The 20,263-nt window shown below is 57.4% G+C and overlaps 1 protein-coding gene and 2 long non-coding RNA genes across 8 annotated transcripts in view; 2 read left to right on the top strand and 1 right to left on the bottom strand.

Moving 5' to 3' along the window:
- Nucleotides 1-1,469: 1,469 nt before the first annotated feature.
- SCUBE1 (signal peptide, CUB domain and EGF like domain containing 1) overlaps nucleotides 1,470-20,263 on the bottom strand; it is a 148,892-nt gene continuing 130,098 nt past the window's right edge. For 3 of the 6 annotated variants that reach the window (XM_016939326.4, XM_016939330.4, XM_063808026.1), the window contains 7 exons: nucleotides 18,089-18,250; nucleotides 16,418-16,585; nucleotides 14,910-15,071; nucleotides 14,031-14,228; nucleotides 12,064-12,216; nucleotides 11,526-11,605; nucleotides 8,068-8,312 (listed from right to left, as the gene is read on the bottom strand). In XM_016939326.4, coding sequence (XP_016794815.1) covers nucleotides 8,160-8,312; nucleotides 11,526-11,605; nucleotides 12,064-12,216; nucleotides 14,031-14,228; nucleotides 14,910-15,071; nucleotides 16,418-16,585; nucleotides 18,089-18,250 — 1,076 coding nt within the window. In that variant the 3' untranslated portion in view covers nucleotides 8,068-8,159. Of the gene's footprint in view, nucleotides 8,313-9,121; nucleotides 9,427-11,525; nucleotides 11,606-12,063; nucleotides 12,217-14,030; nucleotides 14,229-14,909; nucleotides 15,072-16,417; nucleotides 16,586-18,088; nucleotides 18,251-20,263 lie in introns of those variants that run through there. The other 3 variants (XM_016939327.4, XM_016939329.4, XM_016939328.4) reach the window with 3 other exon arrangements.
- Nucleotides 8,231-11,179, top strand: LOC134809705 (uncharacterized). The gene is made up of 3 exons (XR_010156071.1): nucleotides 8,231-8,314; nucleotides 9,322-9,411; nucleotides 9,519-11,179. It is a non-coding gene; the product is annotated as an uncharacterized LOC134809705 (long non-coding RNA).
- On the top strand, nucleotides 14,227-17,685 carry LOC112206762 (uncharacterized). The gene is made up of 4 exons (XR_008541844.2): nucleotides 14,227-14,834; nucleotides 14,918-15,000; nucleotides 16,483-16,690; nucleotides 17,148-17,685. It is a non-coding gene; the product is annotated as an uncharacterized LOC112206762 (long non-coding RNA).

Genomic DNA, 20,263 nt, shown 5'->3' on the forward strand with positions numbered 1-20,263 from the left:
CTGGCTAGACCTCCAGCACAGCGGTGCAGGCACGCATCCTGGTCTTGTTCCTGCACATGTTGCTTTTAAGATATATCCCTTTTGTTGCAGGATGTTAATTAATTGTCATAGCTACATAATATTTAATTACGTGACTATGATGCAGTTTTCCACGAAGAGACTTAGGTTATCTTAAGCTTTTTGCTCTAATAAACATGAGGCTATGAATAGTTTTGTATATTTCCTGGAACATATATGTAAAAAAGAGATTCCCTATTTGTATACAGTAAGTTGATCCATATCCTCTCTGATTTTGATTTTATCACACTTATTGTTGTTTTTTTGCCAACCTAGTGCTACCATGGCATATTTTTGTTGTCTCAATTTATATTTCCATTTTTGTGTGTGTGAAAGCAAGTTTATTAGAGAAGTAAAGAAACAAAAGCATGGCTACTCCTAGGCAGAGCAGCCTGTATTTCCATTATTATTAATGAGATTGAGCACCTTTTCAAATGGTAATTGGCTGTCCTGTTTCTTCTTCTGTGAAATGCATGTATATATCTTTTGTCAGTTTTTTTTATTTTTCATTTTTTGTAGAGATGGGGGAGTCTTGCCATGTTGCCCAGGCTGGTCTCGAACTCCTGGACACATGCAATCCTCCTGCTTTGGCTTCCCAAAGTGCTGGGATTATAGGTGTGAGCCACTGCACCTGACCCTAGATTTCTTTTAGAACCTGAGGAAAGCTGTGGGCCATATTCCCAGAGAAATAGAAATGTGTATCTGTACATGCACATGTACACACACACACACACACACACACACAGCATTGCGTGCCTAATTTCAATGAGTCATAGATTCCCTGAGGCTTACTGTGACCATGACTAAAGCCCCAGTGTCAAAGAACAACTCTTGGCCGGACACGGTGGCTCACGCCTGTAATCCCAGAACTTTGAGAGGCTGAGGCGGGCGGATCACGAGGTCAGAGATCGAGACCATCCTGGCTAACACGGAGAAACCCCGTCTCTACTAAAAATACAAAAAATTAGCCAGGCGTGGTGGCGGGCGCCTGTAGTCCTAGCTACCTGGGAGGCTGAGGAAGGAGAATGGCGTGAGCCCAGGAGGCGGAGCTTGCAGTGAGCCGAGATCACGCCACTACTCTAGCCTGGGCAACAGTGAGACTCTTGTCTGAAAAAAAAAACAAAAACAAAACTCTCATTTCATCATGAGTTATGCGGGGAAATGGGATTTAAAATATGGACATTTTGCCTTCTGCCAGTTAGAAGCATGTCTGTTCCCTAAATGTGGGCGCCCCCTGCGTCTGTACGTAGATCTCCAGCTCGCTGCTTTATTTTCCAGAGGTTACTGTAGCTCCTTACTTTCAGTCCTCAATAGCATCATGAAATTTCTTCCATTATTTTTTCTTTTCTGGATTCCAGTTAGCATTTCCCCCCAACTCATGACTTCTGCTGAATAAGAGAAAAGAGCAATATTTAGGTTCATTTCCTGTTTATTATTAAAGTGATTTTCACAAATGTTTCATTACATGCATATGGGGGACATGATGGATAAAACAAAACTGAATATTTGTGGCAACTAAAAGGAAGATGTGGTTATGTTGGTATTTGCCACTTGCAGGCAGAGTCGTTGCCAAGCGTCTGGACAATACAGTGCCCTCACAGCAGTCAGAAGTGAAGTCTGCAGGCCTCTAGCACAGCGCCCTGGTGTCCTGTTCCCCGAGCGATGTGGCCTGGGTCTGCTTGGCATGTTGGAGGTTCTGATCTCAGCGGAGTAAGACACCCGGCATCGGTCAGCTCCCTCTTCCTCCTCCTGCTTTCTGCCACCCATCTGCCGAGGGCACTGGGCACTCTCTTACTTGCATCTCTGCAGGGCTGTGCCGGGGCTTCCCCAAGAGCAGCGGGGACACTCGGCAAGGGCACTTGAGCCTCTGGCTGTGTCTGCTCACGTTGGCACAGTGAGTACCCTGTCCACCTGGTGGGGAAGGCAGAAGCTGTCTTTTCTCCGAATGAGTTTTTCGTGCTTGTGAAGGAGGGAAGGAATGTCACTGAAGTCACCCTGGCCCCGGATCCTCCTGTTCTCTCCCCTCCCTGCAGCCTTCTCTCTGTCTCTGGACTCCACCGCCAGGGCTGACCTGGCCCAGTTTCCAGTCTGTAAGCTTCAGATTGATCAACGTTTTAGAGACATTTCCTACCCTTGGATTAGATGGGCTTGAGTTTGATTCCCAAATCCAGAGACTACCAACTCTTTGCCTTGGGCATGTCCTGTGGTCTCCCAGAGCCTTCATTTCCACATCTGAGGAATGGTCTTAACCCCACCATCTACACGGGGCTGGGAGGATGGAATGTGTGGATATTAGAGGGTTGAGCCCAGAGCCTGGCACCCAGTGGGCACTGAGTGAGCGTCAGCTTCCCCGCCTTTCCCTTCTTCCTGTTGGGGCTTGGGGGGTGCAGACAATTCCAGGGGGCTCACTCAGGGGTTCTGAGTGGCATGGTGCAGCAGGGGACTGGAGAGGCCTTGAGGCCATCGCAGCAGATGCTGGGAGGGCACGCAGGCCATGCCTGTGTTGTCTGGGCTTCAAGAATGCTTTGCCCACACCTGATGTCCTTTCCAAGAGCAAGGCAGGTGGGATCAGGCCAACCCCAGCTCTGCCTGCCCAGGACTTACTCCTGGAAGGGCCAGGGATCTGTGGGTGCTGTGGGGGCAGAGGCAGCCGCGGTAGAATAGGAGGCGCTCTCTGCTCTCTCTCCACATCCTCACTCCACCCCTCATTACATCCTCTGCCCTTGGCCTGAATGATGTCGGCTCGGCATGGACACCTTGTGCATCTTTGGTGAAAAGGGACCTCAATGTCAGGTGCAGTTTGCCAGGGTGACCAGACTTCCTGAGCATGGACCAGGGGAGGTGAAAATGGCTGGACTCCCTGGGTGAGAAGGAAGGCTTCTCCCTGTGGGGCATGCACTGTGGCAGGCAAGGTGAGCAGGCTGTCCAGGGCAGCTTGTCTGCTGTCTGGGGCAGGTTGTCTGTCTATCTACTGTCTGGGGAAGTGTGTCTGTCTGTCTGCTGTCTGGGGCAGTTTGCTGTCTGCTTTCCGGGGCAGTTTGTCTGTCTGCTGTCTGGGGCAGTTTGTCTGTCTGTCTGCTGTCCGGGGCAGTTTTTCTGTCTGCTGTCCGGGGCAACGTGTCTGTCTGTCTGCTGTCCGGGGCAGTGTGTCTGTTTGTCTCTCTGCTGTCCGGGGCAATGTGTCTGTTTGTCTGTCTGCTGTCCGGGGCAGTTTGTCTTTCTGTCTGCTGTCTGGGGCAGTTTGTCATCTGTGCAGGGCACCAACTCCCTGTCTTTCTAGGAGCCTGGCACACAGGAGGTGCTCAGTAAATGTTTGCTAAATGACTCAACTTATTTCAGTATCTTATTTTTTCTGCTGGGGGTGGTGGAGGCACTGGAATAATATTCAACTCCAAAAATGTAAATTAAGCATCGGTATGGCTTAAACAGGCCAGGGGCCTCCTGCCGTGGACAAGCCCAGGGGACAGGCTTCACTGAGACGCTGCCTGCGGATGGTGCGTCTCTTAAGAACGAGCGTGCATGAAAGGGGGGGCCATTCAGACAGAAAACTACGCTCGTTAGAGGTAGGGGAAATGGCGTCTCTCCCAAGGCCTTCAAATTTGGCCTCTTGTGCCATCCTTGTCTGGGGATGTTTTGGCCCGTGTTTCAGCTCTACTTTATCTGTGTGTCCTAAGCCAATGGGTAGCTGGAGAGAAAGCTGCCTGAGGCCTCCACTGTGGGCCCACCGTGGGCCCTGCAGCCTGGGCCACCATGGAGGTGGGGGAGGACTGGGCCACACTGTCCCCTTGGGGATCCAGCGTTTCGGAAACTGGTCATCGCCTGGCCAGCGTGACCTGTGTGGGGCAGGGGCATTGAGGCTGGGGAGCGTAGGCTGATTCTGCTGCTTGAGAGGAGGGAGGTTGGTGTGGCTGTGGCTGTGAGGCTCTGGCGCGGGGAAAGATGGGGAGAGGCTCTGGCATGGGGAAGGACTGGGAAAAGGCACAGCCTAATTCTGGGCAGCAGGTGAGGCCACCTGGCTGCAGGCTGCCCTCAGCGGCTATATGAGCCCTCACTCACGGAGGGCCTGGCTGTCTTCGAAACCCTGCTGCAGGTTCCTTCCCTTCCCGTGGCTTGTTTCTGGAAAGTAGAAATAAACTTGGGGGGAATGCCAGGAATGTGGGGTAGAAAGGTCCCCCCACGCCTGGGTCCCACCTGACTCCTGGGAAGCTGTGCGGGAGACACCCCGGTTTTCCATGCCTTTCTTCACAGAGGTCCTCTGGTTCCCTGGGGTGCGATGCTCCATTAGGAGCTGACCCAAGCTCAGAGGAGCCTGGAGACCGGGCAGGTGCCTCCATCCCGGCCAGATGGCAGTGCAGGGACTCCCAGCAGCCTGCTTGCTTCTTGGCTCCTCTCCCTGGAGCACAGCGTGCGGCGCTGGGGACCTCATCAGCTGCTCAGGCGACAGTCGAGGAGGGGCTATGCCAGCCTCCCCTCAGACAGCATGGGGGCCTCCTTGACTCTCTGCCCTCAGCTTCCATCTTTTCTTGGGCCTCGTTACATGGATCCGTCCTACCTGGCCCAGTCCTTGTTCCCCACTTCCCTTTTCTCTACACCTCCATCTTGAACCAGGTGGAATAGCCACCTCACATCAGTCAAGCTGCCATTGGCTTCGACAACATGCCAACTGGAAGAAATGTGCTTTGCTGTCCACGGAGCTCACCTTGGGACCATCCTGCCCTGAGGCCCAGGGTCAGCTGTAGTTTAACGGGGGACCCCCAAGTTCCCTGGTATGAGACTGATGTGGAGACTCAAGACAGAGCCCAACCCTGGACTTCAAGTCACTCAGATGGTGTGGGAGGCCCAGTGGGGCTGCTGGCGACCTCGCGCTCCTCACAGCCTCTCCTGTGGGCTGGGAGCTATAGAAGGGCTTGCGAGGGAAAGCAGGATGAAGGCTGGGCCGCGTCTGCACCTGCCCATCCAACTTTGCCCTGGGCACACTGGGCATGGTCTGACCACGGTGGTGAGTCCTGGAACATGAGGGGAGGAGAGGCGGGCAGTGGATCTGCGGGTACGTGGGTGGCAACTTTCAGAAACCGCCCAAAGGAATTGCAGAAAGAGCTCAGCGAGGTTAAGAGCTCTTTCTGTTTCTGGAAAGGATTAAAAAAGAAAACCCTGGCTGGGTGCGGTGCTCACGCCTGTAATCCCAACACTTTGGGAGGCCGAGGCGGGCGGATCACGAGGTCAGGAGATCGAGACCATCCTGGCTAATATGGTGAAACCCCGTCTCTACTAAAAATACAAAAAAATTAGCCGGGCAAGGTGGTGGGTGCCTGTAGTCCCAGCTACTCGGGAGGCTGAGGCAGGAGAATGGCGTGAACCCAGGAGGCGGAGCTTGCAGTGAACCAAGATCGCGCCACTGCACTCCAGCCTGGGTGACAGAGCGAGACTCCATCTCAAAAAAAAAAAAGAAAGAAAACAAAAAACAAAACAAAAAAACCAAACAAAAACACTGAAGTGTGATGGTTGATTGCATGGTCGTCTTGGTTGGGTGAAGGGATACCCAGCTAGCTGGGAAAACATGCTAGGGTGTTTCCAGAAGAGGTTAGGATGGGAATTGGCAGACTGAGTGAAGACATCCACTCCATCCAATCTGTTGAGGGCCCCAATAGAACAGAAGGAGGAGGAAGGCAGAATCCTCCCTTTGGGAGCTGGGACATCCATCTTCCTCGTTCTTGGGGCTTTGGATGCTGGGACTCACAGGGTGGCCCCTGGCTTCTCGGGCTTTGGACTCAGACTGAGTTACGGTGTGGCTTCTCCTGGTCTCCCACTCGCAGACAGCAGATCGTGGGACTTGTTGGCCTCCAGAATCCATGAGCTAGTTCCCATAATGCAGCCCCTCACACATCTACGTCTGTATCCTCTGTGTTCTGATTCTCTGGAGAACACTCGTGAAGAGGCGACACCCCTCCCGGCACCTTCCTCAGGAGCTGTTGCTGCAGGCTCACTCGGGAGGATGCTTGCCTCTCATCTTGGGGATGACTGACGGCTCCACAAAGGGAGGGAGGGAGGCCTCTTTCCAGAAACCAGGGCTGGCCTGCGTGGACTGTGACCAGAGGAGCGGCAGTGGCCCCTGGCAGGGCTTGTTAGTTGACACTGACCTACCCACCAAGTGCAGAGGCTCCACTCTCTCTCCGACTTGAGTTGGACTTCAGCAGAGAAGGCAGCTGATGGCAGCAGGAGCCACGCCGCGGAGCCCGCTGCTGTGGGCACATGTGACGGCGTGAGTAATTGCTGAGCTCCGGGCCCTCTTTTGGACTGTAGAATATGTGATCACGGCCTACCTCGTCACCAAGCCCTGAACCTCCAGGGACCTCACTTGGCTGCCTCCATCTGTGTGGTCCTCAGTGTGCCACAGCCTCTCAAACCGTGTTTGTTTCTCGCCAGCCAGGCTGGGCCCGGGGGTGACCAGGAGGAACCCTAGAGGCAACTTCGAGCTGAAGACCGGAGTTCATTTTCAGATTCTCCCAGGTTCCTTGGGATTTTCAGTATTTGTTAACCTGAAACATACAGACCATTTTCCATGCAGGTCCTACAGCTCGCGGCAGATGAAGAGCAGGCAAGGCCCCCTGGACCTCGGCATGGGGTTCTGCTGGCTCCATCCCAGGCGCTGGCCTTCCGGCTGGGTGGGACACATGCACTCGGTCACAGCCCAGACTCTCTTTCTCCTGACATTTCCCTGCTTGCTTCTCTCTCCTGCCGCCTTGTGAAGAAGGCACTTGCTTCCCCTTCACCCTCCGCCATGATTGTAAGTTTCCTGAGGCCTCCCAAGCCATGTGGAAACGTGAGTCAATTCAACCTCTCTCCTTTATAGGAAGGAAAGAGGTTTCCCTGTGAATGGGGGTGGCATGGCATAGCAAGAGGAGGCTGCACTGGGAGCCTGGCCTCTGACAGCAAGCTCTGCTCTCTCCCCTTTCCTCACTGGCCGCTCTGAGGCTCCTTGTGGTGGCACAGCCTGCTCCTGTGAGCAAGGCCTTGTTTCCTGCTGACACCTGGGCATAGTACGGACCCCAAGGTCACTGCCACAGGGTGAGAGCCAAGGCCCCTTTCGCCGTTTATTGCTGGGCCCCTGCACCTCCTAGGAACGGGTCCGAGGGGAAGTGTCTTCCACTGAGTCTCGTCCAAGGGCAATGATGTTGTTGGCAAGGGGACTGGGGTGAGGCCAACACTCCAGCAGAGCATCTGAGCCTAGTTCTAGAAGAATTCGTGTTCAGAAGCAAGTCCAAGGCAAGCTGTGCTCTCCCCAGCCCCAAGGGCTGCCGGCCTCACAGAAACAGAAGGGCAAATGCTGGGAGGAGCTGTTTAATCGTTCAGGGAGGCTGATAGCTGCTGGGACTCACTGGGCTCATGCGGGAAGGGATGGGGTCACAATTCATATTTACAGTGACCAAAGGGCATTTTCCTAAAGTACCCACAAATAGAAGTATATATATATATATTTATATATATATTTGTATATATATATATATAGAGTACTTCATTAAATGTTCTGTCGAAGGAATGCAGAAACCTCCAGTCTCCTCCCCAGCAGCTCTGTTCCATCCAATCACAGAACCCTTAGAGCGCAACAGCCCGGAGCCGTGGCCTTGCCTGTGGCTGGAGGAGTTGGCAAAGCGTGGGGCCCGCGGATGCCAGCACAGGCTCATCGACCTCCCCCAGACGGCGCCTTCGTCCCCTCCTCTCTCCCCTGGCCTCCTGTCTCGGATGACCACGCCTCCCAGAGCACAGGCCCCACTTCCCCTCTCTCCTGAAACGCCAGGCCAGGCGGAGGGTCCTGCAATCCTGCTACCTGCAGTCGGTCTGCCAGGGCTCAGGAGAGGGCGCTCTTGGTGTCCTGGGGAAGGGAGGCAGAGGGAGGGAGGGAGGCTTCCTGAAGCAGGGTGCTCCCACAGGGGCGGCGGGTCCGAAGGGTGCCTGGGCTCGGTCTCCATGGGCTGGTCGGCTTCCCTGAAGGGCAGTGCCATGGGGTTCCCAAGGCGGCATGGAGGCCCATGCAGCTCCCACTGTGGAGGGCAGGTGCACCCTCCGCGGACCAGGCCACCCCCAGGCAGGGCCACTCCCCCCGGTTATTTGTAGGGCCGCAGGAACCGAGACACTTTGGAGCGCAGCAGTTTGATAAAGGACCGTGGGAACATCTCCTTGGATTCCTGGGCTGTGTACTTGAAGTAGTTCTGGGGATGCGCCAGCACGTCGAAGAGGGCCTTGATCAGCTTCTTGTCCTGTAAGATAGAGTGGGTGGGAGGCGGGGGAGGCTTGGGGCCTGTAGGGTCTGTGGGGTGTTGCCAGGCTGGGGGAGGGGAGAGAGATGCGCTGGCTGGTGGGTTTCAGGACCCCACAGACCTTCTTTTGGTTTTAATAGTATAACTGGTTTTTATTTATTTATTTTTTTTGAGACAGTCTTGCCCTGTCACCCAGGCTGGAGTGCAGTGGCGGGATCTTGGGTCACTGCACCTCACCTCCCGAGTTCAGGTGATTCTGCTGCCTCAGCCTCTCGAGTAGCCGGGGTTATAGGCATGCACCACCACACCTGGCTAAGTTTTGTCTTTTCAGTAGAGACGCAGTTTCACCATGTTGGCCAGGTTGGTCTCAGACTCCTGACCTCAGGTGATCCACCCACCTCGGCCTCCCAAAGTGCTGGGATTACAGGCGTGAGCCACGGCGCCTGGCCCGTAACTGGTTTTTAAATAGATCATTGGCATTAACTCTTGGGATTCCAATAAGATTTTATTAAAGGCCAAGTGTGGTGGCTCACACCTGTAATCCCAGCACTTTGGGAGGCTGAGGCGGGCAGATCACCTGAGGTCAAGAGTTTGAGACCAGGCTGATCAACATGGGGAAACCCCATCTCTACTAAAAATACAAAATTAGCTGGGCATGGTGGCGCATGCCTGTAATCCCAGCAACTCGGGAGGCTGAGGCATGTGAACTGCTTGAAACCGGGAGGCGGAGGTTGCAGTGAGCCGAGAGTGTGCCACTGCACTCCATGCTGGATGACAGAGCGAGACACTGTCTCAAAAAAAAAAAAAAAAAAAAAAAAAGATTTTATTAACAAAGGGTCCCGCTGCAAAATGACACAACACAACCGACATCTGCGAACAGAGAACACCCAGCCAAGAGCACAGGCTTTGCAGCTGGCAGATCCCAAATCATCACTTCAGGCCTGCTCGCTGGTCCCTGGACCTCGGGAACATCGCTTTGCTGCTCTGACTTTCATTCTTCCCTGCACAGAGAGGTCACGATGCCTCTTCCCGGGGCTGCGAGGAAAATGACCCGCACTGGCGTGAGCGGAGAACCTCTCCTCAGCGGTGCTCAGTACAGGTTTGCTGCAGGGATCTAGGCAGAAAATGGGGCTGTCCTCCGGAGCAGTCTCTGGAGGGCAGATGCAGTCCCCGCCCTCTCTGAGCCCCAGTGTCTCGTCTCTCTAGTGCGGCACTGGCTGCCACCCTGGGCAGAAACTATGGAGCAGAGGTGAGGCCTGGCAGAGGTCTGGTTCCTGACAGAGTCCCCAGAGCCTGGCCCAGGGAAGGTGCTCAGCAAATGGCGACCACCACCTGCTGGCGCGTGAGAGCTCCCTGCCCTGTTGACTGTGACTGCATCTGCTGTGTCTGGGGTGGACCTGTCCTGGCACACACTCATCTCTGCGTACACACCCACCACACCCCACACCACACACCCACTCACCACACACTCACCCCCACACCCACCACACCCCCCTCACCACAAACATCCCCACCCCCACTCACCACACACACCCCTATATACACACCACACACCCTCACCACACACTCACCCCACCTCTATTCACACCTCCACCCCCACTCACCACACACACCCCCATACAACCACACCCCCACCACACCCCCCTCACCACACACCCTATATACATACCACACACCCACTCACTACACATCTTCCCCACACCTCTATTCACCCCACACACCCACACACACCACACACCCTCACCTCCATTGACCGTACACACCCCCATACACACCACACATCCACCACACCCCCACCCACTACACACACCACCTCCATTCACCACACACCCCCCCAAACACACCACACCCCCACTGACTACACCCCACACACCCACTCAACACACACCCCTACACACCCAGCACACACACCCCTACATACCCCTACATACACACTATACACACCCACTCACACACCCCAGTCAAACCCACACACCCCTACACACACACCACAGTCACCACACACACTGAACACCTCCAAACTCACCACACATGCCTCCACAAACACACCACACAGCACACTCCCCCACCCCCCCCACACACACACGCGTGCCCTGAACCCACACCCTGGAGACAGATGCTCCTGCCCTCCTCTGTGCTGTGGCGGCAGGGACTAAATATTCACAAAACAAACCTAAAGTGAGTGCTGGTGGGCGCCAGGAAGGAGGGGCACGCGGGACCTAAGGGGCTGCAAAGGGTGTGCCCAGGTCAGGGGGTCCGGGCAGGCCGCCCAGAGTACGACAGGATGTCCCAGCTGAGGGCGGAAGGATGGGGGGAAAGAGGTGGCGGAAAGAAGAATGGGCCGAGAGGCTCTGCTGCGTGTGAGGAGCTGGGAGCTGCTGTGGAGGAGGATGGCCCTCCGGCTGAGGTTTGTGTCCTCAGAGCAGTGTCAGGACGCTTCCAGTTTGGGAGCGATGCTCCCAGGGCGGAGCTGGGGGGACAGGGATTGGGGGGAGAGAGCCCAGGACGCATCCCTGGTTTCTGCCCAAGCAGCTTGAGGAGGAAATCAGGAGCCGAGGGCGGCAGCATGTGACTGGCAGACTATGGGGAGACTCAAGTGAATCTTCCCGAACTCTGCAAACCATCCCTTTCTCAGAAGAGGTGACAGCGGGAGCGTTCCAGCCCTGCCCTTGTCCTCCACACCCCAGGGCTCCTGGGCTGACAGTGCTGCTGCCCAGGGCTGAGCTGGGTGAGTCCCGGGTCCCCGGGCCTCTGGCCAGTACCCACCATGTGACACACCAGGCGGCCCTGCCTCTCCAGGCTGGAAGCAGGAAGAGGAGGGAGCCTAGTCCCAGCGGCAGGGGGGCTCCAAGTGACAATGGCACTGGGTAGATCCCACTGATTCTGAGACATCCCCCAGAATACCCTCATTCTACAGATGAGGAGAGTGAGGCTGTGAGCTGGTGAGGAACGTGCCTGAGGCCACATCACCAGGTCCTGGTCCCCGCGTCCTCACCAAACAGCTTCCCTCAGGCCTCCTGGTCTGGAGGGACAGATGTGCAGGACCCAGTCCCCACCATTAGGGCTCTGGGACCCCCAAGCCTCCTGCTCCTCTCCCATCACCACCCCCCTCCCTTGCTCCTCCAGGGGCCAGGGCTGGGGCAGGGGCGGTCCTGGCTCTTCACAGGCCCCATCCCAGGGTTATGTGGATTCCCGTCCAATAAACTCACTCACTTTCAAAATTTCCTGGTGGTTCTCCGAGGCGTACAGGCGCCCATCGCGCACGATGTCCTCTATGAGTTGCTGGTAGTCCTCTGGGCAGCGGGTCAGCAGGGGGAGAGGAAGGCGAGGGGCTTGAGACCCACGTGCTCCCCTTTCACCTCCAGCCTCTGCCCTCCCTCCCGTGCTCCAGCCATGGGCTCTGGGCTATGGCTGGCCGCAGCTCTGCCTCTGTGCCTTTGAACCTGGGGCTCCCTCCACCTGTATTGTCCTCCTCGGGGTTTCACTAAGAACCCCCTATTTAGCCCTCAAAACCCTGCTTGGGCAGCACCTCAGCTGAAGCCTGCAGATGCCACTAACCGCTGTCTTGCCTGTACCACCCGGTACCACCCTCAGCCTGTCTGGCTCTGGCCCCTGACAGTGTTCGTTCTGCTTCCAGGTCTGTACCTGCCAGGTCGCAGCTCCCTGAGGGCGGGGACGTGCGACTCATCTCTGTGTCTCCAGGGCCCCGCCTGAGCCGTGCACACTGGGCCGTGAAGACAGTGGATCTTACCATCGTAGGTGACATAGGGCACTTGGAAGCCTTTGCCGCTGTTGCCTTCATTGGATTTGAACTGGATCCAGAGCTTGCGGGAGCGGGAGGTGAAGGCGATGGGCCTCTCGTAGGTCTGGCAGGTCTCATAGGTGGTGATGGACGTGGGAGAGGCTGCGGGTGAAGCATCATTGCTGAGCTGCCACAGGTAGGCAGCTCCTCCTGCCCTAGGCCACTCGCCTCCCATCCAGTCCACCACCCAGCACCTGCACCGAACGCCTGGTCCCCCAAACACAACGGCTTAGTCTTTGTGCTTGTTCCCTCTGCCTCTGAGGCCCTTCCCTACCCTCAACCCGGGTTCTTACTTGTCCTTCTGAGACCCATCTCTGTCCCCTCTTCCAGGAAGCCTCCCTGACTCTCCCCCCATCCCCTCTCAAGATCTTGCTCTGCTCTGGTGAACCCCTTATCACAGGCCCCTCTGTCAGTGGGTCTCCATCTCCCTCCAGCTAACTGCTCCTCGGTGACGGGGCTCAGGCCTGCACTTGGTGCAAGGCCAGGGTGGGAGTGGAAGCTGGGGGAGGACGTGGGAGATGAACTGGCACCGACTGCTGGGACCAGAGGCACAGACTTGGGAAGTCCCTTCTCCCCGAGAGCAAATACACCAGCAAGGCCCACTGAGCCCTGATCTCCCGAGGAGGAAATCAGGAGCCGAGTGCGGCAGCGTGGGTACAGCATGTGACCAGCAGGTGAATCTTCCCAAACTCTGCAAACCATCCTTTTCTCAGACACGGTGACAGTGGGAGCACCCCAGCCCTGCCCAGCCTCTCCCCGCTTAAGGGCTCCTTGGCAAGGCCTCACGGCTCCCTGGGGGCCTTCCCGAGGAGCCCTTCATGGGGGACAGGCTGGGCTTCACTTCAGCTTAGGCTTGTGGTGGGGGACAGAAGGAGGGGATGCTGGGGGCAGGGGAGCGGGTCAGGGGAACGGGTGGGGAATGTGGTCCTGGGCCGGTCCCTTGCCCATCCGCACACTGCGGCTTTTGGCTGCTCAGCTGCGTCAGCCTTGCTGACATCTGTCTACTTATTAGCTATGCTGAGCAACTCCTGCCCAGGATAACGCAACTCTGGCGGAGCAGCCCCGGCGCAGACCTCAGGCCCCTCCCCGCCCCCTCATCTGGCCGGTCTCTGTGGTCACTGGGTACCCAGAGATGTTCTCTGGCCAGCGTCTGTGGGTGTCTGGGTTCCTGCTCTTCCTTCCCTAACACTCAGACATGGAGCTCGCTCACATGGGCACCCACAGCCCGACAGCAGCGAGGTCCCCTGGACAGGTGCGCTGCAGGTATTTGGCTGGTGCTCGGGTGGCTCAGGGGCCTCCCAGGCATTCCTGCTGCTGTGGCCAGCTGGGCACACAGCGGTCACACCCACTGCTGAGTCCAGTCCTCTCTCATGACATTCCATCCTTCACTCCCTGAAGTCTCAAGAGGAGCCCTGACGGGGGCGGATGAGCCAGGAGTCCAGGGCTCACAGAGGGGTGGGGAGGGCTGAGCTGGTATCTTGTGTGGTGCATGGGACGGCCGTGTGGTCCCCCAAACCTAAGCAGGCGGGAGGAGACCCGTGGAGCTGGAGCCTGAGGTCTCGCCCTGAGCGGTGCGGCAGAAAGTGGTGGCAAGGGGCCCTGTGGCTGGTCCCGCCACTGGGATGAGGGCCCGGCTCGTGGCCGGAGTTGAGACCAGGCCTGACCATGTCCCAGCATCCACTCTCGGAATACCCTAAGCTCTCCAGATCTTTCCACAGAACTCTGTAAAGCCAGCTCTTAGACCCAAGTGGGTTTCAACCCTGCCTCCCAGGTGGACTCTGAGGGGCTGGTCCTCTGAGCCCCAGGGCCCTCCTCTCTGCCCTGTGAAGGCAGCGATCCCGCCTGGCAGAACCGCAGCGAGACGGGGGTGCACACGCAGCTGAGGCTGCCTCTGGTCCCCTCGGCCCCCAACGTACCGCTCTTCCTCATGACCAGAACATCGCCGCACTCATCCTCGATGGGCAGGAAGATCTCAGGGACCACGATGAGGATCCTGCGCTTTGGGGGAGGCGCGATGTGCCAGACGCATTCAGCGTTGGCTGGGTAGTCGCCAGGGTAGTTGGGGGACTCGATGTAGCCGGTGTAGTCACCAAGCTCACCGCCGCAGTGCTGGTCTGTGGGCACAGTGGCCCGAGGGCCTCATCAGGCTCTGCTGGGCAGGGGCCCTGGCCGGCCAGGCCTCTAACCACCTGGGAGGCCTAGGACAGGGCTGGAAGGTGCTCTTGTCCCCCCCCACACTAGCCCTCGGACCCTGAGCCCATCCTCCTTGGGGACCCTGCCTGGGCTGCCCCCAGAGCAGGAGGGCAGGTCCCCTGTTCAGGCCTGTGGTTCCCTGAGGCCCAGCCTGGGGGCTTCTTCTTACTGGGCTGCCATGCCTGCAGGCCCACCCTATTTCTCTGTGGCTGGGCCTTGTCAGGGGCACTGAGAGGGCCTGGAGCCCTGCCCTCTCTAGCGGCCCTGTCAGTGCCCCTGTAGGCTGTCAGCTCCCCCAGCAGACCCAGAAACTAGAGCAGGGCCTGGCCCAGGGCAGAGGCTCGGGCTGTGTTGGGTGAGCAGTGGGAACTGATGAACGATGGCCACCATTGTGGGCTCCGTAGAGTGGGCCAAGCCAGGGCTGCCCCTTTGGTGCCACAGGCCTCCAGATGGATGCAATGCACCCGAGAGCAGACGGGACGGAGCGGGAGGAGTCCAGTGTCCTGGTGGAGCTCGTGTGAGATCAGGTCTCCTCCCACCCCCACAACCTGCCCAGCCCCTCCCGTGTTCCCAGCTTCCCACGGCAGAGCAGCAGCACCCACTTTTGCAGTGTGTGACGTTGGTGGAGCCATCGAAGTCTGTGCTGGTGTTGCCCGGACAGGTGATGCAGTGGTTCTGGCCAAACTCGGGCTGGTAGGTGCCGACGGGGCAGCGGATGCAGCGGTGGGTGGTGGTGTTGTAGTGGTGGCCGGGGGAGCAGTGCACTGCCGGGGGACACAAGGCAGTGTGGTGGGTGTGGAGGGGTGCAGGGAAAGGGCAGCGCTGGGGTGCTGTCCCCAGGACCTCTCATGCCCTCGAGGTCTGTTTTGGCACAGAGTTCAAGGCTCCTCCCCACCGCCCCATGACCTCCCACCACCCTCACTCCGCCATGGCCAGGAAGAGCCCTTGGCGTGGGGGTCACATGGCAGATTGATGTGATGTTGGCTCCAGCAAAACAGGGACCACACAGGCCACCTTGATGGGAGCCATTTTCAGGGAGAGCGGGGGCGATGATGTGGCCGGAGGCGTGCGGGGGAGACAGGGAGGAGGGGAAGTGGAGCCAGCTAGGCCAAACCCTCTTTCTACAAGGTTGCGGGGCAGGAGAGACAGGTGGCCGGAGTCTGAGGGGTGCCGGGGCGGGGGGCTAGAGATGGGCAATTCTTTTTTTTTTTTTTTGAGATGGAGCTCGCTCCGTCACCCAGGCTGGAGTGCAATGGTGCCGTCTTGGCTCACTGCAACCTCCGCCTCCTGGGTTCAAGCGATCCTCCCCTCCCAGTCTCCCGAGTAGCTGGGATTACAGGTGCACATCACCACACCCAGCTAATTATTTTTGTATTTTTTTTTAAGTAGAGACAGGGTTTTGCCATGTTAGCCGGGCTGGCCTCAAACTTCTGACCTCAGGTGATCCACCCACTTTGGCCTCCCAAAGTGCTGGGATTATAGGTGTGAGCCACCACACCTGGCTTCAATTCTTTTTTTAAATGGGCAAATTCAGAACAGTTTGTATGTGCAGGCGAGTATCTGGTGATGTGGCTGGCTCCAGAGGGCTGAGAGCCAGGCCACCTGGACAGACGGACAGACACTGAGAGGGAGCGCGGTGGGGAAGCAGGGTCAGCAGCTGAGAATGGGGAGGATTTGGGGGAGTTGGTGAGTGAGGGAAGACGGGATGTAGACCTGGGTGGGACCAGATGCCCTGAACAGACAGCAGTTGAGGTGATGCCCTGATCCCACTCCTGCCCCCACACTCCTGCCCCCACACTCCTGCCCCCTCCTCACCCTCCCAACCTCCCTTCTAGATGCTGCTCAAGGCCTCCTGTCCCCAGAGCCCTCCCCAGTGCTCCGAGGAGCTGCTGTTCCCCCTGGAGCTCAGAAAGCTCTCAGCTATAAGGTGTCCCTGTCCTAATGCGGGGCACAGTGGGTCACCCACGCCCACGCCTGACAGCTCCAGGCTCCTCCTCTGAGCTGGGAGGTTCGCCACGTGGAGGAGATGAGAGGGGTTTGGGGAAGCCTCTCGGAGCAGTGCAGCCCTGCCTCTCGGGGTGGGTGGGCGTGGTGGGGAGGGCATGCTCACCTTTAGCCTCGCAGTCCTGGAAGGAGGTGGTGCCTTCGTGTTTGGTGAGCAAACCCCCTCCACAGGGGAAGCAGCCGGTGCGCCCGGGCTCAGGCTGGTACGTGCCCACGGGGCAGGCCTGGCAGGGCTTGAAGCCATCGGCCGAGAAGAAGCCTGGAGAACACTGGCCTGGAAGTCAGAGGTCATGGCTCAGGCGGGCAGGAGGGCACCGCAGGGCCGAGGCTGTGGGTGGTCTCAGGCCCTGCTCTTGGCCCTTGCCCGGCCCTGGAAAAGGTACTGGGCACCCGAGGCCTGGGGTGGGGACAGGGTAGGGAAAACGCAGCAGCCGGGGTGCAGGAAGCTGGGCCCTGGTCCGGATGATGCCAGCGGTTCATGTGCGGCCTTGGTCAAGCCTGGCTCTCCTTCTCCCACCAGCAAGAAGGCCTGGGGGTTGAAGAGCAAGAGGCCTTGCTGCTGAGCTGGGAAGGGGACCCACAGGTGGAGGGGCAGGTCACGTGTCTCAGAGGGGCTGTCCCCGGGGGGTAGGCTGCACCGGGGTCTCCGCAGAAGGAGCACCTGCTCAGCTTCAGGGTGACGCTGCCTGGTCTACCAGCAGGGCCAGGCCAGAGCAGAGGGAGGCGGGTCTGGGGAGGGTTTCTGAGGTACTCAAGGGCACCCCTGGGACAAAGGGAGGGGACCACAGGAAAGCCAATTTCAGCTCCGAGTAAAGAATGTTCTTGCGTTCCAGCAGACTCAGGATGCAGAGAGTATTCTGGCATTGAGTGAGGGGCGGGTTTAGCATCCTCTCAGCTCAGACCCTGGGATTCTCAGCTTCTACCCAAACACGGAATCTCCTACCAGTGGCCACTCCCCCAGGGGTGGAGACCACACTCCTGGAGTGGGCGTGGGCCAGAGAGCAGCCGGCAGCCTGGACGGACTCAGGGCTGGGCTCTGAGCCCTTCCGTCACCGTCACCGGGAGAAAGCTGGAGGTCTCCAGTATCCTGGGACCCCACTCCCCCACCCTCACAGGCACTGTGCTTCTCAGGGTGCTGAGAACCTTCCCCACGGATTCTCTTGGGTGAAACTCACAGTGGCCTGGGAAGAAACGCTCATGGGGAGACTGAGCTAGCTTCACAGATGGAGTTAAGTGGGGAGAGGGAGGTAAATGCAAAAGCTCTTTGCAAACCTAACTGCATTTGGTAAATTGAAAAAGGGCTTTCTAAACTGTCTGTGGGGCACATAATAAAGTTCTTTGTGTGGAGCAAAGTTCTTGCTCAAGTATAAGATACTCTCTGCAAAGTGTTCCAGTCGTAATGGAATGTTCCGTAAAATGTAAGCTGTCTGGTCCACCATAAGGCACTTATGTACCTCCCGTAGAAACCGTAAGTTGCACACTGTGAAGTCCTTTCCAAAGGGCACAATGCAGTTCTGAGAGCACACCGAGTGCAGTGCAGCGCTCAGCACTGTAGTGCAGGCCGGGACTGCTGACGCTTTGGGATCTGTCACGCACTTTGTAAGTGATGACTGCACAGATATCGTGAAGGGTTTTGGAAAGGACAAGGAACTTTAGAAAATACCACACTCTCTGGCCACACCAGGCACCTGGGCCTTCGACAGGAGGGCCTCATCAGAGACAGGAGGAGCCCCCGCCCACCCCCCACCCCCACCTCTCCTTCTAGGCCCGCACTTGCCTCCACATTCCGACACGTTGCGGGCACCAGGCAGACCAAGCCCGTCGCTGCTGGGGCACGGTGTGCAACTGAGCTGGCCTTCCATGTCCTGGTATGTTCCTGGCATACATGGCACACACTGGCCGAGCTCACCACCGAAGTGGGTGCCAGGCCCACAGGCAACTGCAGAGGCAAAGCGGAGAGGCTGCTGGAGGCAGAGGTGGGGAGGCCAGGGGTGTCTCCTGTGTGCTCAAGCCCAGGCTCTCCTGATAGACACAGTCCTTGTCCCCTGGGGCCCCAAGGACACAGAGGGGCCCCTGACCTATCCCAGAAGAGCCTGGGGCAAGACCCAGGAGGCAGCCATCTGTGAGGGCCATGTCTGGCCCCTCTGGCTGCTGCACCTCAGAGTCCTCTGCGGACCCCTCCATCTCCACCCACTTATAAAAGCCTGTGGTCCCCACCTCCCCCATACGTCTGTCCTCTGTCTGCTCCACACCCTGCCCTCCAGCTTTAGCAAACTGCCTCCTGGATGTCGCCACTTGGATATGCTACAGTCATTTCACCCCGAAGCTCCCCTGTCCTTCCTGAGTGGAGGAGTTAGGGGCAGTGGGGAGGGACTGGGGCTCAAATAGGCAAGGGCAGGAGGGCCTGGCGGGCGAGGTGGGAGGGGCGTAGTGAGGAGATGACGGGCTGAAGAGAGCGCAGTCTGGTTGGCTACACTGAACAAATACGTCGACTGATGAGTAAGTAAGGAAACTGAGTAAATCAGTAAACTCAGGAGAAAGGGAGCCGAGTTTCTCAGTGCTGGAGAAGATGCTTACAAATGCGGAAATGGGGAGTGAAGGTTAGAAAGGACCCTGATGTGTGGAACGGGAGGCATGGCATGAATTCGTGGTTTTAGAACCCTCCCACCCATAGATTCCCATGCCTGCGTGTGCATGGGTATACACATCTGTGCTTTCCAGTTCTGTCCGATGAGAGGGCCTAGAGGCAGTGGTACTCCAGGAGCAATGAATATCCCAGATTTTGGTTTCTACCCATCATCCTCCTCTCAAAGGAACCAGGGGTCCTTGGGGATTTGGCTGATGCCAGGGGATGGAGAGTGTCAGTTGGATCTGAAGGGGAGGCTCGCAGCGTGTGTGGCAGGTCAGACAGACCCAAGAGCCAGCTTGGTGGGGCACCCCTGGCTACCCTGGGGACACAGTGAGTGCCGAATTAAATAACATCAGGAATGGATCACAACGCAATGAGTAAGGGGAATCTGAGTCTACAGGGATACAGACCCAGAGGTAAACGGCCATGGCCACCCACTTTCCTACAGGAGAATGTGACTAGTGAGCGTGGAACATGGAACAAATGGTAGAGGTGGCTGACATGCGGGGAGCTGTGCAGAAGTTTGAAGAGGAGGAGAATATTGGTCCAAACTCAGAAAACACTCATCGATCACAGAGAGAAAATGGCGAGTGAAAGTGAAGCCAGTGGCGGGCTGGGGGTATCCAGTGGTGGGCTAGGGGTATCCTGTGGCGGGCAGGGGGTATCCTGTGGTGGGCTGGGGGTATCCTGTGCCTGCTGATGGGGCACCCAGGATTAGGCCTCGAAGCTGAGGTTCCTGCTGGACCCTGGGCCCTGAGTCAGGTCCCCAGGAAAAACCAGAGGGAGCTCTGAGCGTTAGCCTAGAGGAGGTGAGTTTGGGACAAGGGCAGGAGAGGCAGGGAAAGGGGAGAAGCGGCTCCAGACTGAAGGAGCCTGAAGACACAGTGGAGGGTGACATGTCTTTCTGGATGGGAGCTGGGACCAGAAAAACAAAAGGGACATTGTTGGAAGGATTGCTGGAGCTGAATGGGGTGGGTGTGTGGGTTGGATGGTGAAGACTACACACTCACACATGCATGCACACTCACACACATGCACACATGTGTGGGAGACGGGGCAGATGTGGTCAAATGTGCACAATTGGGGAATTTGGATGAAGAAAATATGGAAGTTTTTTGTTCTGCTTGACAATGTTTCTGAAACTTTGAAATAATTTCAAAATAAGTTATTTATTTTTATTTTGGGATGGAGTCTCGCTCTGTCACCCAGGCTGGAGGGCAGTGGTGTGATCTCAGCTCACTGCAACCTCTGCCTCCCAGGTTCAAGTGACTCTCCTGTCTCAGCCTCCCCAGTAGCTAGGATTGCAGGTGCTCGCCACCACAC

Source organism: Pan troglodytes, chromosome 23 (assembly GCF_028858775.2).
Source record: "Pan troglodytes isolate AG18354 chromosome 23, NHGRI_mPanTro3-v2.0_pri, whole genome shotgun sequence".
Lineage (NCBI taxonomy): Eukaryota > Metazoa > Chordata > Mammalia > Primates > Hominidae > Pan > Pan troglodytes.